This window comes from Anopheles merus, chromosome 3L (genome assembly GCF_017562075.2).
Source record: "Anopheles merus strain MAF chromosome 3L, AmerM5.1, whole genome shotgun sequence".
Classification (NCBI taxonomy): domain Eukaryota; kingdom Metazoa; phylum Arthropoda; class Insecta; order Diptera; family Culicidae; genus Anopheles; species Anopheles merus.
Genome location: NC_054085.1, coordinates 23625108 through 23645761, shown reverse-complemented (window position 1 = coordinate 23645761; position 20654 = coordinate 23625108). Strand labels below are relative to the sequence as shown.

General features: G+C 42.9%; 1 protein-coding gene across 9 annotated transcripts in view; it reads right to left on the bottom strand.

The window, feature by feature from the left end:
* LOC121600020 (probable phospholipid-transporting ATPase IA) overlaps window positions 1–20298 on the bottom strand; it is a 73383-nt gene extending 53085 nt beyond the window's left edge. For 6 of the 9 annotated variants that reach the window (XM_041928272.1, XM_041928271.1, XM_041928273.1 and 3 more), the window contains exons 1-2: window positions 6071–6904; window positions 845–2091 (exon numbers count right to left, since the gene is read on the bottom strand). In XM_041928272.1, coding sequence (XP_041784206.1) covers window positions 845–1583 — 739 coding nt within the window. In that variant the 5' untranslated portion in view covers window positions 1584–2091; window positions 6071–6904. Of the gene's footprint in view, window positions 1–844; window positions 2092–6070; window positions 6906–19626 lie in introns of those variants that run through there. The other 3 variants (XM_041928269.1, XM_041928270.1, XM_041928277.1) reach the window with 3 other exon arrangements.
* Between the last annotated feature and the right edge of the window lie 356 nt (window positions 20299–20654).

Below are 20654 nucleotides of genomic sequence, written 5' to 3'. Positions count from 1 at the left end.
ATACATAGCGGCAATGTATTTGGTAGGATAATGTAAACTTTTTGCTGTTTTATTCCAAAGCGGCTTATATGGTGTATTCAAATTAACTTTGATGAACCATTCTTAAAACATTAAATTAAATAATAATTTAGTAAATTTTAATTATATTGCAAAAAATAGACATTTAATAATGGAAAAGAAACTGAAAATAAAAAACCGCCTGTAGATATGCAATTGGTATAGCATATCTGTCTACTAGGTTGTTAAGTCGTAGTGGATTAGTGTTATTTTGAATTAATAACTTTGACCCGGTCTAGAGGTACAGTAGTCAATTTATAGGACTTAACAACATGCCTGTCATGGGTTCAAGCCCGGAATGGACCGTGCCCCCATACGTAGGACTGACTATTTTGCTATGCGTAATCCGTAAGTCACTGAGAACCAAGCTAGATAGTGGACCCACAACGTTTTTAGTGGGAAAAAATAAGAAGAAGAAGAATTTGGGAACACTATGAAAGCATTAAAATATTTGATAAATATTGATATATCTATGGCTAATAGTTCCGGCTAATCTAAGGTTGGATTAGGCTAGGGATTATCCATAAATTACGTATCATCAATAGTTGTCCATTTCCCCACTAATGTAACAAATTTTATACGGTGGTGGTTTAAGAGCATTTTTTGCTTCTTAGCAAGGTTTTGAACTCCAATTTCCTCTATAAAATGGTCTACAGCGTTGGAAGGTTCCGATCCGTAGTAGAGATGGTTACGTTTACTTGCATCAACGTCCAACTTTACACAAACACGCTTATCTTTTCCTTGCCCAGTTAAAATTTTATCCCCGCCCCCAAAAAAACCCACCTACCTGCGTACTCTTTGCACTTGCGCCTCAAGAACGACGACTTGAGACAGCGCGGCCGATCGCGAACCGGCGGCCCGTTTAGCTCGAGGTGAGCCTGGGAGCTGCGTTTGCGCGAGCTGCTGCCGGCCGACGCGTGCGACTTCATCGAGTTCTGCTGCGACAGCTCGGACGAGCGGCGGGAGCGCGACTTGGCGCTGGCACTGTTGGCTTGGGAGGCACTGACACTGGTAGCCGGGGCGGGCTGGCTGAGGCTCGTGCTAATACTGCTACAGTTCACGGCCGACCCGTTGGTCGTCGCCGTCGGCAGCAAACCGGCGCCGGCCGATGCCGGTGTGGCACTGGTGGCACTACCATTGCTGGCACTGTTGGGCAGGAGCTGGGAGCTGCGGCGCCGCCCAACGCTCGAGCCCTCCCCGCCGAAGATCGTGTAGATCGACCCGTCCGCCATGCCGGACGTGACGCTCGGCAGGGGCGACGTGATGGGCGTAATGTCGCCCGGATCGAGCAGGCTGCTGAAGCGTAGCTGGGGCCCCGACCCGGAACCGCTGCGGATGGAAGACGGCCGCGCGAGCGGTGTCGGCAGCTCGACCACCACCGGGCGCCCCCCGTGCGGTTCGGTCGGCGAGTGGGCGCCATCCGTTAGCGGTGTCGTGGGTGTTTCCGGCTGGGCGAAGATACGCGCCGGCGGCGGCGTGTTCGGCAGGATCGCAATGGGCGACAGGCTGTTCGGGCTTTTGCGCATCGTTCACGCTTGACACTGAGGCACCACTGAGGCTGTACGGGCTGATGCTGCTTCCGTTTTGCGGCTGTCGTTTCTGGCGCACCGCGAACCGAACCCACATCCGGTCGGGTTGTTGGGTGGGGGGAGTGGCGTCAGTGTTTAGAGGGTTAATTTGATTGCGCAACTCGGTTTTGGTTGGTGTTGGGGCACGCACGGTAACCGCTCACCCGGATGTGGACGGTCTTTGGCCGCACCGAACACGGACAGCGGTAGGGGTTCGAGGTTGGTTCAGGCAGCATTGCGTTGGACAATCGTTGGAAGCAGAAATTTTTAACACGTTTACCGACGCTCGTTTGTCGTGGTCTTGGCAGTGATGCTGATACGTTGCTGTTAAATGCACTTTTGATAGTTCACTCTTTGTTTGGTTTTGTTGCTTTCGATCAACAAGATGATAATATTTGTCGGCACTAATAATATACAGTCTCTCGTAGCCTATAGAATGGTGATATTTTGGTACGTTGAAGAGCGCCTAAATGTATGCAAAGTAAATATTTATTTTTTTCTTATGGGTCGCTGCTCGTGTGTATTGGTACTATTTTTTTATAATTCTTGATTTCTTTTTCACTTTTAATATACCAGAAGTATAAAGCATGTTTTTAATAAATCTGTTGCATACTTTAAGGCGTCTATACATCATAAACACAGACAAAAAAATATCAATAAAAACTACATAATAATCTTAAAATAATACTTATAATTATAAGCTCAGCACAACAAAAAATCATCGAAAAGAAACTGGTCAGAATAAGTAGCACACTGCATGTTTACGATTGTTTAATGCTTTGTCGTTAATGAAACCCGTGTTCAAGTGTCAAAATAAAAGTCCAAAAACCTTGGCTGCACACCGATAATTAGATCGAAATTTATGCTCTACCCTGCGGAGGTATTAACAAGCATAATAACTTCCTTTACACTCACTCGCCGCCCAAACGAAACAAAACAAAAAGCGACAAAAAAAAGAACAACGTAGCCAAAACGATAAAAACACAACCAATCGTACCAATAAATATCGCCATGCCTCGGCATGCCTCCGCCGGCCCATTTCCCGCGGACACGCGGTTGGCACGGATTTTTGGTCAAAAATAAAACCGGCAATAAAATCGCACAACATTTCGCTCCTTTTCGGCCAGCAGCCGGGGGGAAAGCTTGCCCGCTCGATGCCGCCCTTATTAAAGCAAAGCGGAAGTCCAGCCGCGTGTTCCGGTGCGCTTTCCGGGAGGGTACTGGTGTGTGTGTGTGAGAGTGTGTGTGTTTGTTTGGAACTGTTAGGTGTAGCGCGTTACAGAAAGAAAGAAAGAAAGAGAAAAGTTTCAACAAAATTAGGACGAAATGCGTGAAAATTTTTGAAGGAAGGAAGTGGGAAAAACAGCACTGCATAACGAAGTGTGACTAAGAATCGTTAAATTTTCCACCGTCCGCGCATTAACGTGACACCGTCAGTCTAATGTTAGAATGTTGAGGCTCGTGCCGGCTGCCATATTTAATGGAAAGCGAGCATATTTTTGCAGCAAAACAGCAGTACAAGCACAAGGGACTCTTCCCGTAAATGGGGAGGAATGAAATCGGGCTTGATGTGATTTTCTTTTTATTTATTTATTTTTTGCTGGAAAGGAAGGTCGTTTGCAGACTGTGAGCTGGAAAACAAAAACTTGGACAGTTTTCGTGTTTTTTGTTTATTATTAATTGATTGGATTTTTTTGTTGACTTAATCAGTTTAATTTGCCTTTAATAGGCTGAAAATACTAGCTAGTACCACAGCTCCGTTATGCATTTTGCATACTTTTAGGCGTTTTGCACCACACTCTCCATTTTATCCAAATTGTCCGCCTCTTTGTTCAACCGTGTAATCGAGAGATCAAAATCAAATTTCCAACTTCATTCAACAGTGATTTGAAAATATATAGAACTGGAAAAAACTAGGTTTTCAACGTTTTATTCTATAAATTTGTGTTATTTGTTTCATGATAATTACTACATTGCAAGGGGATTATTCTTGTTTGCTGACTCAACCAACAATCATCTCAAACAAGTGTCAATGTAATAATTTTAATTTGGTAAATAGGAGACCCTCTCCACCTCCTTCGTACCTCGTTTAAGCCGTCAACAAACTGTCGCGGGATTAGATTATTTTCTAATTGACATTAAATATTCATTCAGTCCAAAGATTTGTGCTTCATTTTGGTGTGACAATCCTTCTTCAGCACCCTCCGCAACGCATTTGCTTCGTTCGTCTTCGTTCAATTCGTTTCGGCCTATCTAACTCCACCTTTGTCGGTGGAGGCCACTGTAACGTGAGCGTTGAATTTGAATAAAGATAAAACAAGCCCGCCAATCCACGGTAACCGCGGGTTCATTATAAACTTATTTACTCCCTTCGGTCGTTTGGCTTATGTTTCCACAGCTGGGCTTACGATGGTATAAATAACACCGAAGACCAAATCGCTACGTTTTTGGCATTTTTTTAAAATATTTACTCTTTGTTAGCCTTTCGATGATTCCGCTCCTTTCCATTGGAGACAAACGACGCACAAGGGGAAAGACAGAGCGTCTTAAGGTTTAAGCGATCAATATCAGCCTTAGGTTGGAATCGGTAGAGAGGTGGGGAAAGGGGGGGAATCGGTTTTGTTTCGATAAACGTGCGATGAAACGTGCCAGTGGAAGTGGATAATAAATTGGCCAGGCATTATGTACATACCAATGTACCGTGCCGGCTCGATACAATTTATGTACATGCTTTTAACTGGTGGAATGGTAGCAAAAAAGGGCAAAATCGGTCACAACGTTCGGTGGAAAATGTCAGCCGATTTTAAACCGATCAATCGATCGAGACAGTTAAACGTGAATAATGAAAAAAGGGGAATTTCATTTGTTTTTTGTATTTTTATCATGTTTTAAATCTTAATTTGCAATCACCTGGTTTGCTTTGAAAAATTAACCAGCAAACGGTAATCCATCTCACCGGCGGGCACAGGACAGTAGATTAGTAACAGTAACAGCGAATGCCTTTCTTATTTTCAACCTCATTACCATGCATCCAAATGGTTCGTTCGGTTCGCCGTCAATCATGCGCCGAGCGCATTTCTTCGGGCCGATGCAGCTCGGGGCCAGCAACAGAGATTCATCTTGCAGCGACGCTCACTCGCGCTCACGGTCAGTCACGGTGGAAATTTTACGATGGAATGTTGGCGTATTTACTACTATTCGCCCTGCTTGCCACAGCACGTGCCAAATGGTTTACAATTGGCGCAAAAAATATTACCCGCCCGTCACACCGTGGGCAGGTGGGAAAAGTAAGCCAGCGGGTGGGGTGAACGCTGGATGGAGTGCGCGGCAGGGCACGTTCAATATGAATTCCTCGACACAAATCCGTCGATGAAAAAGCGCCCCGTCGGGCCGGGTCGGGGTGCATGGTGTTTGGTTTTAGCGATGCGATAGTTTTGATCGGCACTTGGAGGAGGCGGTCGGGACAATACGAAAATAACTTTAAGCCGATCCTTACGTTCTCGGTTCGCTGCTCGGTTTCGACGGCGAGTTCAGAAGGCAGATGGGCAGATTTTGCCTAACAAACATCTAAAACGCGGTGTCGTTGGGTGAGGCAACGCAAGGGGTAGGAGTGTTGTTGTTGTTTTTTTTTGCAACCTCCCCCTTTAACGCGAGATGGAGCAGATCCGCTATCGCGAACGACCGCAAACCGTGTGGCAAGATGTTGTTAAAAAGGGCTGGCAGCCGCGTTGTTGATGCATCCGCGCGAGGGTGGATTTAAAGTGGTTTTGGCCTTAATTTCTCTTTCAGCAAGTGATTTTCTCACTGGTCGAGGTACAACGGTTCTGCGGGTGGTAGTTTGGGATTAACGATTATTTGCAGTCAAGAATATGCATTTGAGTGAGTGTGTTGTTGCTTGCTACTATTTTGCATATGTTTGCTTCACTTGAATGGCAGAAATTGTTATAAATAGGACAAAAAAAAGGATATATTTCAGTCGAAACACTACTAAGAACAACTCATTCAGAGCTCAAATTATATACAAAATAATAAAAAAAATATTTATTAACTGATGTACGTCACTGTTTGCGTCTGTTATTTATTTATTTTCTGTTTTATTTGGATTTTTGGAATCATTTTTTGGTCAGTACTTTACTTATTTTCTGATCAAAAGGGATATTTAAAAAAAAACTGAAAATTGATCGCAGCTCGTTTAATGTTAAATAAGAAAACTAACAAGGCAGTGCTGATCTGGTAGTTTGGTTTTTTTGGATGTTTTGTGTGCCTAATGCCATGAGAACTATTTTAGAAATAATAAAACTTAAAAAAGATAGAAATTAAAAGATTTGTTTTTGTTAAAAATAAAATAGAGTTTCAATAAAGCTATTAATTATCGAACAGAAAACTCGAAACATAAAGCGACCTTAATAATTTATCTTAATTTCTAAAACACTTCACTTCCTTACACTTCTTAGCATCTCACACGCATAATCTAACACTTGTACACAACTTTTTGCAACACACTTCCACACACCAACACTAATAGAACTAGCAGCATCACACGTGGAGGCTCGACCTACTAGCAATCATTCCCAACCGCGCACACCGTTTCCACCGTTACCGCCCCCGGGGTGCAGGACATAATTTTTCATTCCCATCCGCCCGCACCATTTCCTTGGCTTAGCGCATTGGAACACATTACGTTTGCTGCTGCTGCTTCTGCTGCTGCTGGAGGCACGACGGCACGATGTGCTTATAAAATTGGCTCACCGTATCCTTTCACGGTTGAAGGGCAGCGGGCACCGGGGCTGCTGGCCCATGCGTGCCTGTTAACTTATCGGCCGCGTTTAGGAACGGGTTATTTCCCAATTTTTCACGGGTGGGCACTTTTGGCGGTGAATTGATTTGGTTGTTTGGTTTTTCTTCTTGTCAGGAGTTTTGCTCACTAACCACGAAAGCTCACTGTTGGGTGTTTGCCGTTTTCCAATTTCATCACATTCGAAGCCACGCAGCTATCCACGATTTACATTGTTTTGCTTTTATCCTTCACGCACACGCAAATTCACGCACACCTTATGCTTGCTGTTTTTGGGGGATTTTTTTTTTGGTAGCCTGAACTCGGGACTTTTTTTTCCTTCTTCGTTTTGGTTCGTTCCTTTCGCCTTCCGTTCGCGGAATAAAAGCGCGCTATGGTTTTCCCGGGTTTTCTCCCCGGGACCCGCTTTCACGTGAGCGTGGCCGAGGCGAGCACGGCGCGGGAGCGCGTATTGTTTTTCGATTGTCACGGGCCGAGCTTCCTGCGGCAACTGATCTTGCGGTTCGTCCCTGCGTTCGACAGATTCGCTTGCACACGCGAAAGCCGAACTCTCCGTTTGCCGTGTCCGGGAAAAAACCGGGGTACACCCGCCGCACGGTGCGAGCGGTGCGCATGTGTTTGTGCGTCCCCGTTCGGGCATCCGAGCGGCCGGGCGAATCGACCTGCCTACCTTCGTCCTGGTTTGCGTCCTTGCTGGGGGTGCGGTGCGGTCGCTTCGATCTTGGGCGAGCTAGCCGAAGCTGAGCGGGAGGGAGCGTACGAAGGGAGCGAGAGAGAGAAAGAGAGAGAGAGAGCAGCCGAGCGAAAGCCAGGTATACCCTCCAGCTCGCCCCCGGTTGTGACACAGAAAAGTCGCCGGGAAAAAGTCGGACGCTCGATGTTCTCGTTGCTCGGCATCATGTCACACTGCACTGTGTTTGTGTTTTGTAGCAGTTTTTTTTTGAAATATTTTTTATGGTTTTACTTCTACTCGGCACTACACACTTCAATCGCACTGACTCCATCAGAAGAAGGATTCGCATACGTGCGAAGGGAAATGAAATAAAATAAAAAGCGAAACGCGAAGAAGTGAGGCAGCTTGAGAGAGATAGAGAGAATTGTGGGAAAGCCCGAGTACGGTCGCAGGTCCACGTGGTTTGGTTGAAATCGTGGGCCGTACGTTCGAATGCCGAATTGCCGAAGGACGCCGTCAGGCGAACGAACGATAGGCACTGGAGGGTCGGTGGGATTTATTTTTGTTTATATCGTCGATTGGGGTAGCAGTTTCCACAATTCGTTGTGGTGGTTTGGGGTGCTTTTTCATGTTTGGATTTTTTTAAAGCCACCGCCTTTTGGTTCTTTTTTCGGGGCAAGGGAAGATTGGGTGTATGTGTTGCGAATGCCTATACGTTGGTAAATTATTGTGTGTGTCGCTTAAAAGAGCTTTATTGGTTAGCAGAAAAACCGTTTAAAACATTAGATATAAGCAATTTGATTTTGAAAAATGATTGGATTTGTTAAATATTAAAATAAATATTAACGGTCAATTCGATGGTACAGTGGTGCTTTCCGTCAATCCCGATAGAGGACACTATCGAAGTGGAGTCGTGCTGATAACGATCGGGTCGAGCAATCCCGATAACACGAAAATTCCCGAACGTGGCAAAGGTTACGATCTTTAGCCATTCTTTCACCGATCCCCGAACCAAGCGACTGATTTTTTAGCTACAATAAACTAACTACGTTGCTTAAAAAACGCTTGTGTATTTCATATTTATTGTACATTCGGGTGAACGAAAGAATTCTGTTGATAACGTTTCAACATTCTAAAAAATCATTCGCTTTCGATTAATTAATTTTCTCCACATTGTGATCCCTTGCTTCACCCGTTGCCGGCTAATAATGATTCCTGAGGCAAATCGGAATCACCGTGCTGAAGTGAATACAAGACAAATTACTGTGCGAGGAAATAGGTTATAAGGATTACGCGCGTGTTTAAGAAAAGGACTACGGATTAAGTTAAGTTAATTGTGTTGTTTCCTTGCGCATCTCACCCGTTGCCAGCGATATAAAGTTCCTGAGGAAATTCGGAACATAGTTGTGCTGAAGTGAACTTGCAACAGGATAAGTGAACCATACAGAGGACTAATTCGTAGTGCTTCAATAGTTTATGTGAAATTATTACGTTTCGCCAAATGGATATGAAATATGTTGTTTCAATATGTGTTGTGTTGTTAAAGTTGCTTTGGATAATCATTGCAAATGATTTAGGGAGAAGTGAATCGCCATTTCTATCGGGGGAACAAAAGGTCATGCAGTGCACATCAACCAGGCAGGGGATGGCAACCTATTAGTGCGCAAGAAAATATTCAGGCGTAAAAGAGCTAGAAGAAAAATAGCAAAGGATAGTTCAGGCATTTACCCCAAAATGCCAAAAGTATGTGCGGTCGTGAACAAAACACCCAACTGCCACCATCGAATTGTACCAATAAGAGTGTTTGCCTGGCTCGCAAACACTGGGGCCAGTGTTAAATATTAAAATAAATATTAACGGTCAATTCGATGGTACAGTGGTGCTTTCCGTCAATCCCGATAGAGGACACTATCGAAGTGGAGTCGTGCTGATAACGATCGGGTCGAGCAATCCCGATAACACGAAAATTCCCGAACGTGGCAAAGGTTACGATCTTTAGCCATTCTTTCACCGATCCCCGAACCAAGCGACTGATTTTTTAGCTACAATAAACTAACTACGTTGCTTAAAAAACGCTTGTGTATTTCATATTTATTGTACATTCGGGTGAACGAAAGAATTCTGTTGATAACGTTTCAACAGGATTAGTGAATCTTTGTAGCAATTAAGACAAAATGTTATTGAAATAAATTATTTATCAATCTACATAGAGCAAGAAATTAAGGAAAAATAAAAAGAAGAAAAGTCATAGAATGGTTGCAAAATAAAACAGCAAAGTGTTTTTAAAAGCCAAACCAATCACTATTTCATAGGTTTACTTCGAAGACACATGAGAAAATACGATAAAAATAAACTAGAAAAAATAATACACAGCTTATAATGTAGGGCAATTTGCATAACTTTCAGGGTGGTATATAGAAAACGCCTGAACTTATGCAGTTTAATATAAATTTATTGAAACGCCTAAAAGTATGCAATTGATTCAAAACGATAGTTAAACGATACAATTTTCCCCGCTCGGGAAGGCAAATAAACATTTTCTAAACCTTCTCAACACCTTGTTAGCACCACTAAACCAGCTGGATAGCGAAATCAAAGAAAGAAAGGAGAGAAAAAAACAACGAGAATGAGAACAAGATGGATTAAAACCATGCTCCGGTTTGGTATCGTTTGATCGCCACTAGCACTACGAGTGTGCATGTGTGTGTGTGTGCGGTGGTCTTATTTGCTACCACAAGGGGAAACCTTCCCTCCATCAGCACAGTCTCCCCGCTGGCCACAAAATGGCACTCATTCGGTACCACATCCAATTTCGGAGCTGGCAAACGGTCGCCCTCAAACGGAGCAAACCCCCCCCCCCCCCAACAAGGACAATGCCACACCAAACCAAGCGATCGGCAGCTTTCATTGAGCAGCTTTAACTTGAATGAAGTTGATTATCATAACGTCGTTTGGACGGACGGACGGGGTGTAAGTCGGCGCTGTACGATAATTGGGAAAGTCTCCCTTTAACTCCCTCGAGCAAAGTTGCGTTTGGCTGTGTGCATTGTGTTGTGTTGTGGCCAATGGCACGACTGGCTGGAGTGTTTACCGCCGCAGGGTGTACCCGGTTGGTGGCGGTGTCCATTGAGCGTTGGTATAATGTTGCCCTCCACCTTGTTTGGGGTGTTTCCTCTCCCCTTTTGGAAAGCTCACCCCGGGCCAGTAAAGGGCGGATGTTTTGGGCTCGATTTTCAAAGCAGCTTTTTCTTTAAATGTCATCAGCACGTGGAACACCCGGCAGCAGAATAAAACAAAACCAACGCAAACCAAATCATACCCCCGGGCCCTTCGCGCAGCCAGCTTTCGCTGGGCGTGGGGTTTTGGGGCGTGATAGTGGGTGGTGCGCAAACTATGCTCGGGGCAGCAGGAAACCAACCGACGACGCCACGAGGACGAGGACGCATTTTATGACGCCAGCCTTTACGACTCTCGACGGCGAGCTGCACTTTGCCCGGCCGCATCTTGGGCGCTACTATCACGGGGCGGGTGGCACATGCTCAGCCACACCAGATGATTGCCGGAAATGATGAATAATAGACAATTTTATTTTGCCTCGTAGCTGCTTCGCTGCATCGGACGCGGAGTGGTTTGGAGCCGGTAGTGCGGAGCGTGATGGCATGAAGTTGTACCTAGCTACAGCCGAGGCCACCTTACGCTCGGCGTGGGCGTACCATGCGCCTCCACGGTCGAACGAAAGGAACGACCCAAACGCTCGGCTGGGGGTGTGTGTGTGTTTCGCTGAGTAAATATTTATACCATTAGGTGGTGATGAAATTTGAAATAGAAAATTAATTAAAAAACGGCCCCCGGTGTCCATCGGCGGACGCGTGTGTGCAAATGTTTCGGGACGTTTTGTGATAGTTAAACAGGTCCACAACTTACAAAAAAAGGTTATCTTTTATTAAAAATTATCGTCCCGCACAAAACCCCATTTTATGTATATTGGGCATAAGTTTATGCAAAAAGCTTTCGTTAATAGTGTCTGGTAACGGACTCATGAAAGAAGTGCCTGGTAACGGGCTCCCCTTGGCTCATGAAAGAAGTTTGCTGTTGATCACTCACTTCACGAGGCTTTTCATATTACTATAGACACACATACAGTTTTTGTATGAAATATTTGAAATTTAATTTTTAAATATTGTTTTTATTAAGGAGGAACGGTCCAAAAAGGCCGAATTGCATAAAAGAATTGTTTATTGTTTTGAAATAAAAAGTAGGAAACAATTAAATTAAAATTAAATTTATTAACATACAAGCTTATAAGAAAAAATATCATACTGGAAAAATAAACAAATGAAACGCAAATAACCAATAAGACACCAAACAAATCAGAAATAAATAAAAAAAAGGTTATGTTTGACATAAAAACAACAAGACTGAATAAAACATTTGAAAACTTGACCTTATTACATGCGTTTAATAAAAGCTTTCTCTGAACTAACTTTTTATACGTTTCTTTTTTCAAGAATATTGTGGCATTTCGTTCAAATCATGTAGTAAAATTCTAAAACTCTTAACTTCATATATGATTAAAAAACCATAAAGCTAATAAGCTAACTGAAGGGTACAGTTCATCCTTCATCGGTTGCTCTCAATAACTCAATTTGACCGGGACAATAAAGCTTTGGTTTTTTCTGCGATATTTCCTCTACATCCGAAGAAGTTTTGGTTTACAGCAATATTTTTAGAACCTCGAAGAGCATCTTCTTATGTAGATGAACTGTGTCCATAAAAGATTATGCAAACGAAGGGATGTTAACTAAATAATGGTTCTAGAAGGGGGGTTTTAAAGGAGGAAAACATCGTCTTCTTCCCACATTTTCTCAAACCCACGCCGAACCGGAGGAGGGCTGTTTGCTTAGACCTATCTTGGCAAAACATTGAACCATTGAACATGGAAGAGAAAAGTCTAGTCTTTGATTTTAGTTTTTTGAGGCACATTTAATTTTTTTCTTTCTTTTTCCCCCCTCCCGTTCGTTTGCCGTTGGTAGATTCTAATGGCTTGAAAATCGGTTTAGATGTCACTGCTCGTCCGCTTTCACTCGGGACTTGGAGAGCATTCAAGAAACTATAAATTATTTATTTATGCCATTGTTGTCAGCAGAAAATATATGCTCAAAGTGCTGAATCGGTTCGTTCATTCGCCGTCTTCGTAGGCTGCCGAAACACACACACTCACTTTAAAGACAGTTTAAAGTGCAGCATACGTAATAAGTGGCAGTGCAAAGTTTTCCCAGCTGCTATGTGCTAGGCGGAGCGCGTTTATTCCGAAAAATAATATCCCTCCTCCCGAACGATAAACTCCACACGAACAGATGAGCTTTTATGCGCTGCAAATTTGCTCCACCGCGGGTGCAGCTTCGTTCGAAGCTGTTTAATGCACCTCTGCAGCGAGATAAGGTCACGACAAATGACTAAACTTTCCAGCTGCATGGCTGCTTGCCTGTTTGCCTGTTTTGTGTTTGTTGCTGTAGAAGGTGGCAAAAAAAAAAGAAAAAAAAACAACCCTTACCGACTACCTCACTTCACCGAAAACAAACAGCGATCTGCAGGATGGGATAGTATAAATTGCATTTTGCTCACGATGCAGCTTAAACTGTCACGGGGTGCTAAAAAAGGGAGCGACAAAAAGTTGGTTACCATGCGGCAATTAAATGATAGCTCTGGCATCCCTCCATCCCGCCGGGCAGCTGGATTAGAGATGAAACAATCACGAGCCTGGACGGGTTAGGTTTTGTTCCCTTTGGGGTTTTGTATTTTTGTTTTTTTTTCGTTTTTCTAGCCCACTCTCCCAAAATGAAATCAAATATAGGGGAACGTGAACTTCTTCTTCTTTGGCTCAACAACCGATGCCGGTCAAGGCCTGCCAACACACTTGTGGGGTTGGCTTTCAGTGACTTATTGATTTCCCCCCATAGCAGGATAGTCAGTCCTACATATGGCGGCACGGTCTATTTGGGGCTTGAACCCATGACGGGCATGTTGTTAAGTCGTACGAGTTGACGACTGTACCATGAGACCGGCTAACCGGCTAAGGGGAACGTGAACAGTGGGTTGGAAAAACGCCACTCCAACCCACTACGGCTCACTGTCGGCCGTCGCGCAGCAGCGCTGGTTAGCGGAATCGATTAGCGAAATGAAAGCTTTCCCCATTAGGCGTTCCTTATCACGGGAGATGGGGCTGATGGGAGAAAATAAACCTTACGACTCGTGCTGGTGGTTGCGTGGAATTCTGGGTCATAAAAAGCGCAATATGTTAACGCGATAATGATCGGGAGCGGGCATTTTCTGTGCGCCTTTCGAAGGGCTCACTCCCATTTTTTTTCTTTTGCTCTCTTTTCGAAGAAGTCGACGCGTTCAGAACGGAAGATTGTTTAATTCGGGGTATTTGAGGGGTGCGTTCAGAATGATGCCCCGATTGGTGCCCGCGATTTACGACACAAATATTTGGCGATTGAGTCGGTCGTGTGAATCGAGTGTCTTCGACTGTTCCTTCGATGTGTCCATTGCTCAATCCTCCTACGGGCTGTGCGTTATTGGAATTGGCATAAAAGCATCGATTGATCAAAAAAAGCTAAAATGTTGCAATCGTATGAATTGCGGGACGGAATGATACATGTTGAACGAAATTTAAAAAAAGTAATTTGTAATTGTATCAACCATGAAATCTTACTAAAATGTCTCTTCTTAATTAGATATTTTCATTAGCAATCTGTTTTGGCGCCTAAAGATATGCAATAAGATTTTTTAGAATTTGTTAAAGTAATTTTATGAACAATATACTGTTTGAAATGAAGTTAAAACTTATATATTTAAGAACAGAAGCATCAGTAGTTTAATCATACAAAATCATAAATCAAATAACTGTAAATAAATATTGTTTTTGTATCTTCATAGCTCCTAAATGTATGCATTTTGTGCCTAAAAGTATGCATCTATTATCTGATGGTTTTAGCTGAAATTTCAGCCTTTCACATGGAATAAATTCAATATTTTGTTAAGTATTTTTTATACAAAAATGGCAGTTACCTTATTTAGACCTCAACCTTTTTGAATATTACGTATTCTTTTTGAAAATGTATTTTAATATTTTTACTATGTTAAAAAGATCGTTTCAAACGGGTTTGAATCTTCATGACAAAATACTGCAATTATACATTAATTTATACTTATTATAAAATACTTTATTCAATAACAGTCTTTCCCCGAGTTACGCGAATTTTTATTTTTGACAGTTCATATGTCAAATCAGTGCAATTTTCTCCGTTAAAGCAGTACAATCAGTAATGACAGAAATAACCAAAAATCATTATTTATATATTTAGTATATTTCGGCTGTAAAACGTGATATTAGACTTCCTCTCGAACTTGAGGAAAGACTCTACATATAGGAGTTTCTAAGTCACTTTCGAATGTGCACATAATAATTCACCAAGATGTTTTTCAACAGCGGTCAAATGCTGTATTTGCATCATAATAAAATATCAATTCATACACATGATTTTCAACACACCACAAATAACTGTCAGACTCAATCCAGCTTGAGACGTGATGAAAATCAAGTGGAAGAACTGAAACATTATTGTGATGTAAAGACTTGACAGCTGTTGAAGCTTTTGCAGCTTAAGCCACGCAAGCAAATTTTCTTTAATTAGAAATTTGACTTTGATTTAAGTCTTGTGTGATCTAGATTTCCCATACGATGACGATGAGCTTTTTTAATAAATAGTCCCAATTGCATTACTTTTCTGCATGAACGAACTAGAACCGAACCCAATCCAGCGACAACACTTCAATTTGATGAAGGGCCAAATTTTACCCCCACCAAACCCAATCCCGGTGATGCAACCAGGGCGATAAGACAGTGTGATTAGTTCCCTAAACCGCGGGCCGGTTCCCCAGGCATACTAATCATCCAGTGTCACGCACGCATGGTGACAATGGGAGTGTAATCAAATCACCACCAAGCGAGAAGACATAATCCAAACACAATGTTACAGCGGTAATCGATATCGTTGTCGCGGCGCTGTGTAGGCCAGCACGGCCCATTTCCCACAGGATCAAAGCTGTCAGCCGGGATGACAGGTCCGTCGTCTAGCTTAGGTCCGATTAAAGGTAGAACAGGGGGAGTGTGTCTGTGCGGGAGAGAGTTTTTTTTCGTGCTGCTCATTCTCGCTCTGGGTTGGTGAAATGCAACCATCAACCTGGTTTTAATGTTCGCGAGTTAATGGCCAGTGAGGACGGTCTTTGATAACAGGCACACCTTGCAGTTTTTTGTCGGTTGGCTACCGACAGGGTTAGGGTTGGAAAATGTTCTAGCAAAGCAAAGGTGCCACACCTAGGCTGGAACACCTGCCAAGGATAGTGTAATACAGTTAGAAAAATCGAGGAAAGTAGAAAAGTATCCATTTTTGTATTTGTGTGTGTGTCTTCCCTTTTAGACAATCTAATGGATCTGTTTCCCGAAGCTGTCACTAGCTTCGTGATAGGCAATACCAAGGCAAAAGGAGACGTTACTGATGAGCAGGTCATTTGCTATGACTCTGATAGCTTCAGCGTACTGATGTGCTAGATGACAGCCTGAAGGGGGTATGATTTCGCTTCACTTTTATGCTTGCGAATTATGCACATCATTACACTGTTTTGGAAAAATTGCAAGCTAATGGTGTCACTCTCACATTGCTTTTATGATCCAGCAAGTAGTAATGCATGCAACACGCAATCTGCATGTCGTGCGTGATGCCGGTAAAAGGATGGATGAGTCACCCGGACACGTTACTGTAGGTCAATGTTGACCTAACATTGGCGGGACGGTTCGTTTTCCCCGGGCAACAAACAGCTCCCAAACTACATTGTGGCAATATGCGTTTGGAATCGTTTGCTTTACTTTGTCGTCGGGTGGCTGTTGTTTTGGGTGTGATATTTTTATGATCCAGCCATATATTCCAGCAGATTGTGTTTATCGCTGGCCGTAGAAGAGCAGCCGAATCAACATTGTACGCAGTGTACGATTGTGTGCTGGCAGTGAAATGTAGATGAAATGTGGCAGGCAACGATAACGAAGGGTGGCATTTATTGTGCGAGTAGAAATTGTTTCAAAACCATGTAATTTTTATTGATTAACGTGTTTGCGCCAGCCTCAATTTTGAGCATACGTTCGAGAACCTACAATTTTCCAATAGTACACTTAATGTGATGATTTTAGTGGAGTTTGCATGCATTAAGTATTGGCCGAAAACGACACTCACAGCGCTTCTGTTTCTCGACACAAGGAAGTGGCATTTTTTGGAGGGGGGTCCAGAGTTTCCAGGCTCACTCCAAACCGTAACAACCCGAACCCAGTTCCACGCCAAGGTTGACTGACAGTTAGTGGAAGCGCTTGTCGGATGATGATTTTTTCCGTTCCGTGTTTTGACTCGCACGAAACGTATGAAATATTTACAATCGTGCGGGTCTGCGGGAATGAATTGATTTTATGTCGGACGGGTTCAGCCAGTGCTCCAATGAAAAAGCAAAACCAAAAAAATCTCTCTCGTTGTCGGTACGTCACGCTACGCAAGCACCGCGCACCGCAAGGGTAGTGCAGGTTGGGTTGCGCATTCGTAGGTAAATTATAAATATTTCCATTAAGAACAGGGAACTTCAAAATATGATTTTTATAGCGAGCTATCGATTGTGAATGGGAAGTTGATTTTTGTTCTCGTTTTGATAATGGATGTTTCATTGTTTATGTGTGTGTGCCTGTGTTTTACTGCTGTGAAAGGTTGCTGGGTGGAATATTGAGTGACGCACTAGATGTTTAATTTTAAGTTTATAAACTGGACATCACAAGAACATGATAGGCCGCCTTTCTTTGAGATAGAAGGAGGTAATCATATGTTTTTCTTTGCCAACAGCTTGTTGAAGATAATTTGATGTTTTGCTGTTGTTCTATGTTTCATATTAAGGTTATGTATGTGTATGTAATATGTGTATGTATATTATAACTTAAGCTACAACAACATAAGATGAAACGTCACTAGACACTCAATACAAATATTTCAGTTTGTCGTTTTTGCACAAGTATTTTACAACAAATGGTAAAAACACATGACTCATACTCGTGCTGGAATTTATCAAAAAGCATACCTACCAGGTCCTGGAAATTATATCAAAATCATACGGGTTTTGCTATTGATTCCATACTGCTCCTGAAGCTAATAGTGGTCCTAGTACTGCACCTGACGCTATGCCAGCCCGGGAATGGATCTCGATCCTATACCGATCCTTTAATTGCTCACAAATCCGTACTGGTCGTCCAGAGAATCTCCAATCCATGGCAGAACTAATATTGAGCCCATACCGTTCTTCGGCCTAAAAACAGTACAGATTGGTTTTGCATGGTTGGAGGCTAAAGTCCCGGGGCTTGAGAAACTTTCTCAACGTTCATTTTCTCAGGCACTCATCAGTGCATTTCAGAAGACTGCGTTATCAACGTTTGTGAAATCGGTACAAACTCTATTTGAGAGACTTTTGAGAACCGTTGAGAACGTTGACGAAGCTACAATTGGCTATCTGCAAAAATGGGTCATTGTGCTATACGCTTATGGGTAATTACGTTGCATGTTGTTTTCAATGCTATAATTGGCTAGGGTTATAAACATGTGGGACCAAATCCTTTTTTCCTATTTAAAACTCCAAATCTTGATGATGATCATTAGATGTTTTTCTTTGTTTATATGAGAATTTAAATTAAAAAAATATAAAAAAAGTCAGCATTGGTTTGAGACACACGCGCGTAAAAGTGAATATTCGGAAGATCTATTTGGGGTAATTTACAGTTTCGACTCGTTATAGGAGGTCACAACAAGATTCACTCATTGTAAGTGGTCATTTTCCGATACATTAGGGTCACCTGCTTCGGAAAGGTAGTGCCCTAGAGCCAATCATTGGCACTAGTGGAACTGGCCATATGCATGTCGCAGTCGTGTTCTGATAAGTAGTGCGCCGGTTCTAACCGTTGGTTCTTGGCGAGCTACGCAAAGGATGTTAGGAACGTGTGTTGTGGTAAGAGGTGAGACTTATCATCATCATCAACATCATTATCAATAAAGCTGGAGTTACTGTTTTAGGTTCTCTTTAATGGCAATAACTGACGACGATCACTGGCTCGCGAGTTGAGGCCTAGTTTTGAGGTCCTAAGAAACTATAATGAGTGATTGAGTGATGTTTTCTCGGCTTGAGAAAGCCCCATTGTACCGCGGCTTAAGAAGCTGCTGTTTTATTCTCTATTCTGGGTCTTATTTTCAGCTATTATCCCAGTAATGACGATACTAGGTTCGTATGCAGCTCTAAGGTAATCCTATTTCATGAATAACTTAAATATTTTGGCATCGTCAATGGTAAATCTCATGTTGTGGGAATATTTTGTAGTATGACAAACAAATCGCTTTTTTTCACGTATATATTTGTTGCATCAACATATTATGACGCTTCAAAAATCCAAACCAGACATCAAATAATCGCGATTAAATTTAAAGTATTTTTTATGAACATATACCAGAACATATTTTGAATCAAATAGTATAATCTAACGTGTTGCCATGGGCCAAATGTTGTCGTAATGTTGAACATATTTATAACCATAAATTGTGCTTTTTAGTTGACACGTTTTTCCTCACTCGGTTTTGAGCAAAAAAAAAGCTTTCATCAGTCGCCGCCAGATGCGCTAGTGAAAATCGAAACTACACTAGCGAGTACGGACAGTGTCTTCCGGCCTTTAGAAAGTATGTAAAGTAAAAGTTCAACTATTGAATTTTTACTTTACCTCCTAAGCAACAAAAATATAAAAACACGACTAAAATAGGAAAGAAATTCATTTTTATGCTTCACAAAACACTCCAAACTTATTCGGCGTATTTTCCATAGCCAAAGCGGTTGTCATTGTATGGATGTATGATAAGCTCAAAGCTTCCAAGAAACCAAAGCTATCTTTGTGAACAATAAACACTTCCTTTGCTTGCCATACGACATGAAAAATGCATGCGTCCGCTCAAAATGTTTGTATTGCACTGATATCAATCTGTTATACGTATGACTTCGATTCATCGGACGTTCGTTGCGGAGTCAAACGTTTCTCGCAATCCCGGCACAGCGTACAGCTCGTGAACAGCTGATTTTGTTTTGCTTTCCCCACACTCACGGACACCCGGCGTAAAGTGCGCCTGCGCTCTGTAAAACAAATCGCTCCTTCTCGCTCTCTCTCTCTCTCTCTTCCGCTCTCGAGCACACACGCACACACTCGTTCGTGGGGTTTCTTGCACCTTAGTGACCGAAATATAAATAACAGCACACACGCAAAACACACACCACTGGGTTGCTTTCGCCCGCTGGTATGATTATGAGCAACCAAACCTAAATGCCTTTTGGGTAAAATGTGGAGCAAAAACTGAAATCACTTATCACTTATGCATAGCAAACCGAAAGCCCTGCGGGGTTGCTGGGGTACTTACTCGGTATGATGCCATCGTCCAGCGGGGAAAGCCGGTTGTAATTGCGTCGATTCCACCACCGCCGGATACGCCCGAAAACTCGCGAAAAGAGCGCCTTTACTAACGCAACCAGCTGTGACACTATTGCAACTGGGTCCATTACTCAAAGTTAACTGTATGATGAGAATGTTTGTTTTGTTTTTAAATGGTTTAACACTAAAAAAACGAGACTGATCGCACTGCCTGCGCACACTTGATAGAACATGCGCTGATCTCGATAGAGCACTGCTACTTAGGTTCCTGATGTTGTTTAATTTTTTATTCCACACACCCTCGTGTTTACGCTAGTAAGTCATCTTTAATTGTGTGACTGTTGATGACAAACACAAACATCACCAGCAACAGGCCAATTGCGCGAAGGAATGTGGGATACGGCACCAATACAAGCAAACCGTTTGCGTTTGCGTTTGCGATAATTTAATTTGTCACCACTGGACTGCAACTGCAAATGTAGCTGTGGATCAAACGTTACACTGCACTGAAACCGCTGGCTGCACTTTTAGCTGGAGCAAGACGAAACAAAAGCCCTGCTGACTGCGGTTTCTTTTGCGATCGAACGCATCCAAGCGTGCGATAATGGCTCAGTGGTAGTCACTGAATCTTGACGGAATCCGTGGCTCTCCGGGAACCGAGCTGGCGGTGGTTCGATTGCAGCTTATCAGCCGAACACGAACGTTTTACGCCTGGGCAGACGATAGACGTCCGGATGCGGAGCAAAAACGTTCCTGTGTACCGACTGGGGCAAGATAAGAAGTCGCGACTACTAAAGCGACTCAAGCGGCTTGCGCTAGCGGAGAAGCTCGGCATCGGTTCGGACTGGGTAGCGGGATGAAAGTGGGGAATGCTAAGGAAAGTGTATACCAACGTTCATGCTGCAGTTTGGGGGGGTAGTAGTGAACGTACAGTAGGATACTAAGCATTTAAGTTCGAGAAAATGCAAACGCAAGTGATTTTACAACATTTTTTTTTTAGGAATATGTTTGATAATT